The sequence below is a fragment of the Arachis hypogaea genome, chromosome 11, assembly GCF_003086295.3.
Source record: "Arachis hypogaea cultivar Tifrunner chromosome 11, arahy.Tifrunner.gnm2.J5K5, whole genome shotgun sequence".
Lineage (NCBI taxonomy): Eukaryota > Viridiplantae > Streptophyta > Magnoliopsida > Fabales > Fabaceae > Arachis > Arachis hypogaea.
Window position 1 is genome coordinate 104,502,654 of NC_092046.1, and position 12,521 is coordinate 104,515,174.

A 12,521-nucleotide genomic window follows, 5' to 3' on the forward strand; every position below is an offset into this window, starting at 1 on the left:
GGTTCTATCCATGATGCAAAGAAGCTGTTCGGTGAAATGCTCAACAAGAAATTTGTGTCGTGGAACTCCTTGGTTTTTAGGTTTTCGAAAATGGGCCACATTGGCAAGTGTATCAGTTTGTTTTCTATGATAAAATCTGAGTTTGCACTGGAATTGAATGAGCTTACACTACTATTTTTTTTTTTATCTCGGTTTGTGCTTCTGCTAAGGCTAGGGATGAAGGTCAATAACTTCATTGTTGTGCATTGAAGTTCGGTATGCTTGCTGAAGGAATGTATAAGGATATCCAACTGGAGAAGAAGAGTTATCTATGCTTGAAATTGGGATTAAGGTTTTAACATTGGGACTGATTTGACTTAATTTAACAAACTTATCTTGTCAGCATCAACATTGTAACGTTGAGGTGTGTCACGCTGTCAGTTAACGTTCTACCTCAGCGAATGTTAGCTACCTCATCAACTGATATGATGGAAGGGCGAATTCCACCAACGTGGTTATTTTTTGGGACTCTTTTGATTAATTTTATCTTTTGGAAACCAAAATAGAGATTGTGTGATCTTTTAAGGACGTTTTGACTATTAACTCTTTAAAATATTATTCATTATATATAGTTTGTAAAAAAATGTTATGCTATTTATATGAGTTAACACTATAAACTTTTATTGAAATTAAAATTTTTTTGCCATTTTAATTAGACTTATATATACATTTAACAAATAAATAAATAAATAGATTAATAAACTAGTAATCTTTTTTTTTTGTCATGAACTAGTAACATGTAAATAGGGGTGAACGCGGATCGAAACAGATTAGATATGGTCAAAATCTCGATCCGCACTAAAATCATCTGATTGGATACAATATTCGCAGTTTTTAAACTTAGATCTGATCTAATCCGCAAATAATTGGATATCAAATATATCCGCAAAACATAAAATATTTTTAAAAACTTATTTTTATTAAAAATATCAAATATCAATAAAATCTTTTTCTGCTATTCTTTTAAATATGTTTACTTATAGCCAATGAATTATAGCTCAAATGGCATAATCTTTTCATACTCAATTAAAAGGTTGCGGGTTGGAGTCTCCTATCTTTAATAAAAAAAACATGTTTACTTATAAAATAATATTAAATATATTTTTTTAAATAATAAAAATTATAATAAATATTAGTTACAATAAAATATAAAAATAATATTTACTTATTTATTTATTTATTTTTATGGACTTACAAATATACAAATACAAACATAAAATTTATTATTCAATTCTATTAGTATTCGAATCAGTACAGATCAGATCAAATCTAATTTAATAATCTTAACAATTAGATTTATATTCACAATTTTCAAATTAAATTTGAGTAAATATTACAAATATACAAATCAAATCTGATGTATAGACACCTCTACGGGTAAATGGCGTATAGAATTGCTGAATTGGTTTAACGTGAAATATAAGCCTCACTTAAATGTAATTTCTAAGGTGGGCCTTATGTGAATAAAACAAAACATTTTTCAGGGCGTAACTCAACTGCTACCGCTACGTTCCCCCGAAAGCCCGAACCCTCTCAGCTCTTTTCTCTCTTTCTCTCTCTATCGCTTGCTGGTTCGCTTTCTCTCTCTACCCCCCATTCTTCCTCTCCGATCCGAAACCCACCTTCACCGCCTTCACTCTGCACAGATCCTCCGTCTATCTCATCCTTCAACGGTGCTCTCTTAACCTTCCGATCGGTCCTCCTCCTTTCTCCTCTGCGCTCCTCTCTCCAATTCCACCTCTCTAGGGTTTCTTTGGGCCACACGTTTTTCCTTAGCATCCGGTACACTTTCATTTGCACTTCGAGCTATTTTTCATCCGCGTTTGGTTCCACCTGAAAACGAACACCGAAAAACCACGTATTGCGAGGGAGAAAAAAAATCGAATTACAACTGAAAATTTTTTGCCAGTGTAAACTACTACTGCATATATAATTTTTATTTTTTATTTTTTTTTTGTTATTTCTCTGCTTGTTCTATGTTGTTATAGATTAAGATGGAAGGATGTCAAATATATTTGTTTTCCTCTCAGGAAAACTTGTTTATGTAGCCAATTGTCGCATCTAATGGCCTTGCTTTTTAATTAGGCTTCTTAACTTTAATTTCACTATTGTTTTCCTTCAATATGAAGATATATGCGTTTACAATTGAAGAGTAATTGTTATTGAAGAGTGTACACTGCTTTTGTTGGCTCTTTATTTGGATCTATAATTTGGTGGGGAGGGTCATTATGTTAGAAAATCATTGATTCTGGTGAATAGAATGTAAAACTTTTGGAATGTAAATTATGGTAGACTTAGTGTAGAATATGGTTGCTGATAAAGGTCATCCACCTGTTGTTCATATGTTCCCCGACCCTTCTGTCTCTCTCTTATCAGTTGATACTTGATACATTGCATGGAATGATTTCACTTTGGGAGTTATGAGTATCATTAGACCTGATATTGTAAAAGAGGCTTAGGAACTTAGTATAGAAGTTACTTGCAGAAGCCAATTCTTTTTCCAGCAACCCGTGAGTGTAAACTGTTCCTTCAAATTTAAGAAAGTTTCTATTATATTTGTCCTTGGATTTAATAGTGACATTATTTCTTTTCTGCTCCATCCCTTTTTGGTATGTAAGTAGGTTTAATATAATATTAATAGTTACAAATGTGGTCTGAATTCTGTCATGTATCAATTTATTACGCTATATTATAATTTTATATTCAGTTGTCTGTAAGCATCGTTTATGATAGGCCACTAAGTTTTTTTTTTTTTTTAATTCTTATTAGGCCCTTTCAACTGGCTTGAATGACAGTGCGGTGGTGTCCAGGCAATGACTTCAAGCATGTTGAGTGGGGAGCGAAGGTATGCCTTTGTTTACGTGCTCTAGAAGCCAACATGTAAATGTGGCCAAACCAAATTTTTGATATGTCTTGTATTGAAAATCCTGCTTCTGTCGTTGGCAATATGATTATATTTTATAATGAACTAAAGAAAATTGAGATTAATGATTCTAATGCTGTTTTGCAGATGGGCCTCTTCTTCCAGAAGAGGTGGTATGACTGTTCTAGGGAAAGTTGCTGTTCCAAAACCTATTAACTTACCCAGCCAGAGGTATTTGATTTCTTGATGGATTCTTTTTATTTTCAGTTGACTGTGGTATTGCTTTATGATCTGAAAATTTCCCCTTCTTTTGTATCAAGGTTAGAGAAACATGGTTTGGACCCTAATGTGGAGATTGTTCCCAAGTGAGTAAATATTCTCAGGACCTAATGTTGTGACTTCTGCTATAATTGTTCTTAATGTTCCAGAATTTTATTTGTTTTCGGTCATTGTTTATTTTGAGTAGGGGTACCCTCAGCTGGGGTAGTAGATCATCATCTTCTGCATCAAATGCTTGGGGGTCCTCTTCTCTCTCTCCAAATACTGATGGTGGTGCTAGTTCACCCAGCCACCTCAGTGCTCGGCCATCATCTGGTGGGAGTGGTACAAGGCCTTCGACTGCTAGTAGTGATAGGGCTCTCGAGTCCTGTACAAATGCATGGGGGTCAAGTTCTCGGCCTTCATCAGCATCTGGGCCGCTGACATCAAATCAGACTTCACTTGCATCATTGCGTCCTCGCAGTGCAGAGACAAGACCTGGTAGCTCACAGTTATCTAGATTTGCTGAACCCTCCACTGACAATTCAGGTGCTTGGAGTGGTGCTAGGACCGCAGAGAAACTGGTATGGTTCTGTTTATTTGTTCTTGAAACTTCGATTTTGCTACCAATTATATCTGAAATATTTATTTATTATAATTTTATGATTATGACAATCTAATTTTCCAGGTTAGTGGTTAATTTTTTAACGTAGTATTTGTGATGTTTATCCTCGAACAATTGCGTTAATACTTTGTTTCAGTTTGACAGTAATTTTGCACTTTTCACACTCTTTTTTTCCTGCTGGTTTGGCATGGTGCACACCCAGTAAATACACATACTTGTGGCTGTAATTCAGTAGTTTTATGGTTATGATTATCTGATAGTATATGTGGTGTAGCAACTTTGAACTTCTTGCGTGCTAAAGGCACTGTCTCTTGGGGTTTGTTGAAGTAGTTGTAAGAGTTTTTTGCTTGACACGTTCCTGTGTCCTCAGTGGTTGCAGCCATGGTTGCCTCTGTTTTATAGGCATTATTTGCTGATAGTAGTCACTTTTTGTACAAATGCAGGGAGTTTCTCAACCCAAGAGTGATGGATTTTCATTGAGCTCTGGAGACTTTCCAACTCTTGGTTCTGAGAAGGACAAGTCTGCCCTGAATTCTGAGTTGCAAGGTATTATTGTTCTGTATTATTATTCTGACCTGAATTCTGTTTTATATTATTATGGTGTTTAATATTTCAATTGCTAATCCATTATTGTTTTACTGATCTTTTACTATTGACCATTAAGTGCCACAGTATTGTTGTTGCTATTGTTACTATTATTGCGTCACATGTTATAGTTTTTTATTGTACCTTTATAAAAGTTTTGATTTACTTGTAGGAGTTCTTTGTTCATATAATTATATCAATTGTTCCTCTTAACATTTTAAAGTTTGAACCAACAAGTCTTTTCTTGGCCCAGAAACTTAAAGGCTTAACATAACTGTATTTTATTGGGATCAAATTTTGACTTCAAGTTCTTTGTTTATATAATGATATCTCATGTATGCTGTTCACTCCTTACTCTTGCATTTCCCTTGCTCTATAAGAGTATGTTTCATTCGTTTTCTACCATGAATATTATTGTAAGGCCAAAGTTCTGACTTATAACTTGATATTTCAATGTATTTGGTGTCCCATTTTATTAATTATGATTATACTAGGAGATATTTGAGTTAAATATTAATATGTGGTAGGTTCTACAATTCTTTTACATTTAAAATACTGTTGAAATATTTCTAATTGTTAATTATGAATCTTACTATCCGTAAAATGCTTCGACTCATGTTACGGGGAATCAATTTCCCGACTCCTGAATTTTATCTCAATTTGACAACCTTGTCATAAATATTTAGAGAACATAGAACAATTGTTTTGTTCTTTAAGAGAAAGTTTTTAACAATTTTTATCAACTGCTAGCAGATGACAGTTCTCATGGCCGACCTAGCTCCTCCTCGGGACCACAGAAGGAGAAAAGTGAGGCCTCTATTGTTGGTGTGTCATGCCCTTTGATATTTTTATTTGTGCTTCAATTGTTCTTTAATTCCATTTCTGCCGATAGGATTTTGCATTCGAGCTTCTATAACTAATGTTCTTCTGTTGTCAATATCACAGCTGATGTTCCGGTGAATGAAAATATGAAGGGTGGTGTGATTGATTCCTGGAGAAGGGATCATCAGTCTCATGGAGAGGATGACATGAGGCCTGGGATAGAGAAATGGCAAGGAAATACCCAGCCTTACCCTAATGCTTCTGTTCCACCTCAACACTATGATGCCTGGCATGGTCCTCCAGTAAATAATCCTCAAAATGGTGTTTGGTTCCGGGGTCCTGCTGGTGGGCCCCCATTTGGAAATCCTGTTACTCCTGGTGGCTTTCCTATTGAACCATTTCCTTATTATCGTCCAGGCATTCCACCAACTGGTCTTGTCAACTCACCACCAGTTCCCCCTCCTGGGAATGGACCAAGAGGGCACCCTAAGAATGGAGATGTCTTTAGGCCTCATATGCCTGATGCGTATATTCGTCCAGGCATTCCTATGAGACCTGGATATTTTCATGGTCCAATGGCCTTTGAGGGATACTATGGTCCTCCTATGGGCTACTACAATTCAAATGAACGAGATGTACCCTTCATGGGAATGGCAGCTGGACCACCTGTTCATAATAGGTACCCAAATCAAAATCCTCCTGAGCCTGCCAATTCACAAGGTAAACCTGGTGGGTATGGTATTGCTGGAAAGCCGTTGGCCTCTGAGCAAGTGGAATCCAGCCATCCTCCTGAGACTGCTGTGCCATACAGAGTTCTTCTTAAGCAACATGAATCTGATGGAAAAAATGAGAGAGTAAATTGGGAGGATTCAGAGACAACCAATGCATCATATATTGACAGGAGGGACCGACCAAGAATTGCAGTCTGGGAGAATGAGCAGAGATCAAACTATAGAAAGAATGAGATGGATTTGAGGAAGAGTGCTCATGGTGAAGAACCACCTTCTCAGGCTTTGGAAAATCAAGTATCTAGTTCATCTGTTACTCTTAAGGCCAAGTTTCCTGACAGTTCAGGAAACATTAAGAAGCCTGGTGATATTTCGCCAAGGAAATTAGATCGTGGTAATGCTGCCTCTGGTGTGCTAGAAACTCCCCCAAGATCATCTGCTCCAAAAGATGCCAGTCTGATTAAGAAGATAGAGGGTTTGAATGCAAAAGCCAGGGATAATTCATCTGCTAGAAACAGAGATGAGCAAAGAAATAAATTTCATGCCAATAGTGCTTCAGTGAACAATGTGAAGGAAGCTGGTGCTGGTGGTATGTTTCCTGCTAGAGCTCCTGCCACTGATGTCATAAACCCACCTCATCATGAAGTCAATGCCTCTGGTGGAGAAAAGAATTTCGATTCCTTATCTGCCAGTGGACCAACATCATCCAGGTTTGTCCATAATTTCTTGGTATTGACTGATTGTGGTTAGATTCTTGATGATGCTGATATGCTTTATTCACAGGCAAATTGCTCGTGGCATGCAAAGTAGAGGTGACCACCGTAACAAGGGAAAAACAAGCAATGAAGATGTTGATGGTTGGCGAAAGAAACCTGAGGTTGCTGATATCTCAGCTTTATCAGGTGCACAGTTGGAAGCAACTAATCTTCTTATTGGTGACCATCAGATCTCTGTTGAGAGCTATGATAGGTCTGGCTCATATAACCCAGTAAGGCGTGATGGAGAATCTGTTCAAACCAGGTCTGAACCAATTGATAGCCATGATCAGGTAATGCATACATGATGCATCATTTCTATATCCGTTATTAGCTATCTAGTGTACATTTAACACTTAACAAATTCCGAAACTCATCAGCGTGCCAAAATGAAAGAGTTGGCCAAGCAGCGGACTAAGCAACTGCAGGAGGAAGAGGAGGAGCGAATAAGAAAGCAAAAGGCTAAAGCTCTTGCAAAGCTGGATGAGTTGAATAGACGTTCTCAAGCAGTGGAAGGTCCAACTTCAAAAGAGTCTGCTACAACGTCTGACATCCCCAATAAGCAACAAGAATTACAGCCATCTGATTCAGCAATTGTATCAGGAAAATTTGGAGTTGTGAGTTCAGCTTTAAATTCTGATGCTAAGGCTATCCCTCATATTAATGATATTAGCATTAATAAAGTTGAAAAGTTACCCATCTTGTCCAGTGAGCCACCTTCAGAGACCCATGTGAATTCTGGCAAAGAGGCTGTTCTGATTCATAATCTGTCAATGAACTTGCAACAAGATGTTAATAGTGCTGATGGCATGAATGCCTTACAGTTTCGCAATAATATTACCTCAAAGCAGAAGCGAACGAGCTATAAACAAAAGCAGAATCTTCCTTCAGAGAAAACTGGGAGTGAAAAGGTTGCATCTTCCACTTCATTTGGCTCAAAGGCCGAGAATGATTTAGTGGTTGATATTTCTGTATCTTCTGGCAATGTTATCCATGAAGTTGGTTCAACTGGTGGATTGAACATGCCCATGAATTCAGCTACTATGGTTGATTCCTCTGTAAACCAGAGAAAGAAGAATACCAGGAATGGGAAAAACAAACAAAAATTTGAAGATAGTTCTTCTGCATTACCATTGGCACCAAAAGAAGCTAATATTTCAAAAAGCTCTGTCGAAATTGATAAGGCCAAGGTTGCCAACATTGAGTTAGAACAGGGTCCAGTTCAACCATCATCCTTGTCTAAGGATTCAACTCAATTTTCAGAGCATCACAGACATTCAGCAAGTGAGGAAGCCCATGCTAAAATGAATAGTCAGTGGAAACCTCAGCATTCTCGTAGGCCATCGAGAAATATGCAAGCTACTAGACCAGCAGAGAAATCTCATGGGAGTGATGCAGTGATGTGGGCCCCTGTGAAACACCATAATAAGACTGACGTGGATGAATCAGATGAGAAAACCAAAGCAGAGGCAGTCAATACTGAGAAGAGTGATCAGCAGGTGCATAATTTTAAAAATAAGAGGGCAGAAATGGAGAGATATGTTCCAAAACCTGTTGCTAAAGAAATGGCTCAGCAAGGAAGCATCCAACAACAGGTGGTTTCATCAGTCAATCAGGCTCCAGCAGATGGGAATGTTGGAAGAGTTGATTCTGTTTCTGTGGGTCCACAGATTGCTCAGGTAACTGATTCAATTGTTGGAAAAGTGACCCATGGAATGGAGCCTAAAAATAGAGATGGTAGGCATGCTAAGCAGGGTAAAGCGCATGGATCTTGGCGGCAGCGGAATCAAATGGAAACAACTAATGTGCATGATGTGCGGGGTGGACTGGACATTGATTCAAACTCTGAACCAATTGTTCAGGGACAAACAGAAGATCGTGGAGATCCTAAGTCTGAAATAAACTTATCGAAGGGGCAATCAATGCAAATTAATAACTATAGTGATCTTGATGGTTCAAACAATCCTGTCAATCATGATTCAGCTGCTCATGTTTCTCTTCCTGTTATTAAAGATCATGGAGCAACAGGCAGAGGTAGGCGGGTTCCTTTCAGAGGACATAAGGGTGGAGGGATGAACCATGATGTGGATCATAAGAAAAATGATGGAGAGTTGGAGAGAAATGAAACACCCACTTCATCCTCTGAGCCTAGTCAACCAGATATCGGTGCTGCTGCTTTGAAAGAAAATCGAAATGTTGGAGAACGCTTGACTTCTCACTGGCAACCCAAATCTCAGGCTTCAAATAATCAGAGGGGAAACAAATCCAGTGATCTAAATGTCGGTTCAGTTGTGGTTGGAGTTAACAAAAAGGATCCCTGTTGCGATGAAGAATCAATTCCAGCCGCTGATGACAAGATGTCTAATGCTCATGTAGCTCAACCTCACAATGATCAATCAGTCTTGGACAAGAGCAAGGCCAGAGAAACTACACATTTTGGGAACCAAGATTCTAAAAGAGAGAGGAAACATGTGCCAACAAGGAGGCATCCCAACTCCTCAAATCAGGGAAATGTTAACTTGGTTGAGCAATCTCCCACATCTATAGATCAAAGGCATGATCACCGCCCATTCTCTGGCTTTGGCAAAAATGGAAACCTAAACAGGTTTGGACGAGGACACGAGCCTCGTGGAGATTGGAAACCACCTGCCCAAGATAACAGGCACTATAATCAATCTACAAACAGGGAGAGGCAGGGCCCAAACCTGCATTATGAGTACCACCCTGTCGGACCATATGATGGCAGCAAATCAGACAACATAGAACGGCCTAAAGATGGTAATCATGCTGGTGGAAGATTTAGGGATCGAGGTCAACCTCATTCCCGGCGAGGTGGGGGAAACTTCTATGGACGCCAAGCTGGTGCTGATTAGATGCTTTGGTAATCAGTAGTTGGAATTAGTCTGTGTGTTCCATCAGAAGCCATACATCCATTAACTTGGCTGCTTAATACAGCCGTGTTTTCAGGTATATGTGGTCTTCAGATACCTTTGAACTTTCAATTGTAAATGCAGCCTCAATGCCTCCAATTATCTTCTGATTGTCGGTATGTATTCCACAGGGAGGGCTAGAAGTGAAGATGGTACCCTGTTTTTTGTAGGGCGGGGCTAAGAAAAGGTTTGATGGTTATTGCTGTAATATTGTAGTGCTGTGGTGGATGGTTATTTTTCTAATGTAATTGAAAATAGAATATTTGATGGCATTTTGTTTTTAATGGAGCACTTGTCCTGTTTCAACGAGCCTCTTTTCAGGCACCAGAAAGAACGAGTGTTTTGTGTGCCATCTGCTCATATGAGATGCGTTCCAGGCCTTACGCAGTTTGAGGAAGAAAATGATTATTTCACCATAGCTAAAGACTACCAAGTAATTCAGCAAAGAAGCAAGCAAAAGATTGGTGTTCGCAGTGTATTTCTTATTTTGATATGCGTTTTGAATAATTTTTTTCGAGCGTTGAAAGCTTAATTAGTCATTTGGAATGAATAGTTCCCAGTTTATCCTGACCTCAAATGTCTAAGCTTCCATTTTCGTTGTGTCTAATATCAATAGGCATTTGAAAAAAGATTCTTTTTCGTCATTTTCCCCCGATATTCGAGAAGTTTGTGTGCTGTTGAGACTTGGGACTTTGAAGTCAATGTTGGGCAATATCTTGTTTTCTTTAGGAGAGAGTGGTACAGTAGCATTGGGGCTATTGGGGGATCGCAATAGTTCTGAATTCTGATCAGGGTCGATAGTGCCAGGATAGATGATGGGGGTAGGGGCAGAGAAAAAAAAAATTGTCTGCGAGTTCAGATGAACGCATAATCTAGGAAGGGAAGGGATTTTGAACCAAAAAAGGAAAGGATTATGTAGTGAAAATGTAAAATCACTCCGGTTATTAGATAGAATAGTCTATTATTGATAAATGCAGAGAACTGATTATTACTTAATCGAATTTGATTTTCCTTTTTAAAATAGTTATACGATTAACACTACGTTTACTTGACTCGAAAATTAAAACCTAAAATCACGTGCTAAAAGATATTTACTAAACAAAATTTTAGTACTTCCATTTAAAAAATAGACACCACTTTAATAAAGATATTAAAAATATCTTTTTTTAAAGGTATTTACATATGTCATGTTATTATTGGACATCTTTATTAAACCGGTTAATAATTTATTTTTTAATAAACCAGAATAAAATTGATTTATTATAACAACAATAAACTCAATTCTCTGCTTTATAATTATTAGACTCGGTTTGATCCAATCGAATTATACAATCTAAACCGAATATCTTTAAATTTTTTGATAAAAAAATAAATATATCCCTGACTTTTTGTTTTGCGGATATTTAAATACCTAAAAATTTAAAAATACAATTAAATCCTTAAAAAAAATTTGGGTTTATTATTATAGTTATAAAAAAAATTGGTTTTATTCTAATTTATTAAGAAATAAAAAAATAACCGATTCATTAATACGTCCAATAATAATGCGACACGTAAACGTCTTTACAAAGACATTTTTAGCATCTTTATTGGAGTTTCCCCTTACAAAATATATATTAGTATTTCCATTGAGTCATTGACATGTGACGTGAATAACATTCTTGTGAAAATAATCAAAATATTGAGCAAGTGTGCCCATAAACCACATTTTTTTTGTTTTTTGTTTTACACAATAAACAGTCAAGTATTTATCGATGTTCCTACATATTTATTATTAATTGGGTTTTCGCAATAATAAAAAGTATGCAACTTTGCATTCTTGTGACATGCATTCAGAATGTTTTTTTTTTTGTTTTTCGCGGTATCTTTCAGTCTGACATGCTAAAGATTAATTTGCTGTGATACTGAACTCCATTTAAGGATTTGTGATACTGAAGTCCATTTAAGGGTTTGTTGTTATCTGCATTCACAATTTTTATTACCTATGTCAATAAGCATTTATCATTCTTTGTCTTTTTTTTCCTTTACAAAAACTAAGGCGAAGAAATAAATTTATAGAGAAAATTTCATTTTGCCACGATAGAACTTATAAAATAGAGAAAAGGACAAATAGGTTCCTGACCTTTTGTCTCGCGAACATTTTCGTCCCTGAACATTTGAAACTACTTTTAAATTTCCGACCTTTACAAAACTTGGACGGATGAATCCCTCCGTCCAAATGCCTCCGTCAGACCCAACGGAAAAGTCTGACATGGCTCCCGTTTTGATGACCTGGCATGACGGGTTGACACGTGGACTGATGATTGGAAGGGTACTTTCGAAAATTGGACAAATAAGTCCCTGAGCCTAAAAACTACGTCGTTTCGCGTTTGGCCCTAATCCTTAAATTGATTGCGTTTCTTTGTGGAGGCTGGTGGTGAGGAGATCTACCTACATCAACAATGGCTGCTAATGGAGCAATGGAGCATCATCAACGTCAAGAAGAAGCCTCAGTGGAGTAAGACAAGAAAATTCAGCTTCAAGCTCAGTTCATTGTGTTGTGTACGCCGAAGACCCGAAGGACGATGTTGCCCCGAGGTGCTTTTGTGGAGTTTATGCAATAATGTATATGTCGAGGACGATTAGCAACCCAAACAGAATCTTCTTGGCTTGCCCATTCTATAAGGTAAGATAAAAAATTTGGGAATTTTGTTCTGAAATGGTTTTATATAGTACATAATTTTGGGAATTTTGAGAGGGAAAGCAACTGCATTGCAAATTTTTTGTTTGGGTCGATGAGCATCTTGCTAGAATTAGAAGCAATGGTTGCATCTTTGATAAAAGACCTCTGGTTGAGAAAAAGGTTGAAGTTGTTGAAGAGGAAGAGCAATTAGATCATATGATGGTTGTTCTGGAGGAGAAGGTTACTGCTTTAGA

The 12,521-nt window shown here is 37.4% G+C and overlaps 1 protein-coding gene across 11 annotated transcripts; it reads left to right on the plus strand.

The window, feature by feature from the left end:
- Positions 1-1,484: 1,484 nt before the first annotated feature.
- LOC112722332 (protein MODIFIER OF SNC1 1) lies at positions 1,485-10,626 on the plus strand. Of its 11 annotated transcripts, none has more exons than XR_003162635.3 (12): positions 1,485-1,821; positions 2,809-2,884; positions 3,050-3,133; positions 3,223-3,267; positions 3,369-3,744; positions 4,229-4,331; positions 5,124-5,195; positions 5,316-6,630; positions 6,704-6,968; positions 7,056-9,642; positions 9,737-9,792; positions 9,927-10,626. XR_003162635.3 is itself a non-coding variant. In XM_025773319.3 (10 exons), the coding sequence occupies exons 2-10, from the start codon at positions 2,853-2,855 to the stop codon at positions 9,546-9,548; spliced, it is 4,785 nt and encodes a 1,594-aa protein (XP_025629104.1). In that variant the 5' UTR covers positions 1,485-1,821; positions 2,809-2,852; the 3' UTR covers positions 9,549-9,936. The 11 variants fall into 11 exon arrangements, 4 of the variants coding, with proteins under 4 accessions (XP_025629104.1, XP_072063171.1, XP_072063170.1 ...); XR_011867653.1 differs by having other exon boundaries at positions 5,124-5,177; XR_011867654.1 differs by having other exon boundaries at positions 1,490-1,949; positions 5,124-5,177.
- Positions 10,627-12,521: the final 1,895 nt, after the last annotated feature.

Excerpts from the sequence above, each read along its gene's own strand:
- LOC112722332 (XM_025773319.3), top strand. The coding sequence starts at position 2,853 with ATGACTTCAAGCATGTTGAGTGGGGAGCGAAG. Across the intron at positions 3,268-3,368 it reads AATGTGGAGATTGTTCCCAA|GGGTACCCTCAGCTGGGGTA; the intron begins GTGAGTAAATAT and ends TATTTTGAGTAG. Across the intron at positions 6,631-6,703 it reads AGTGGACCAACATCATCCAG|GCAAATTGCTCGTGGCATGC; the intron begins GTTTGTCCATAA and ends CTTTATTCACAG.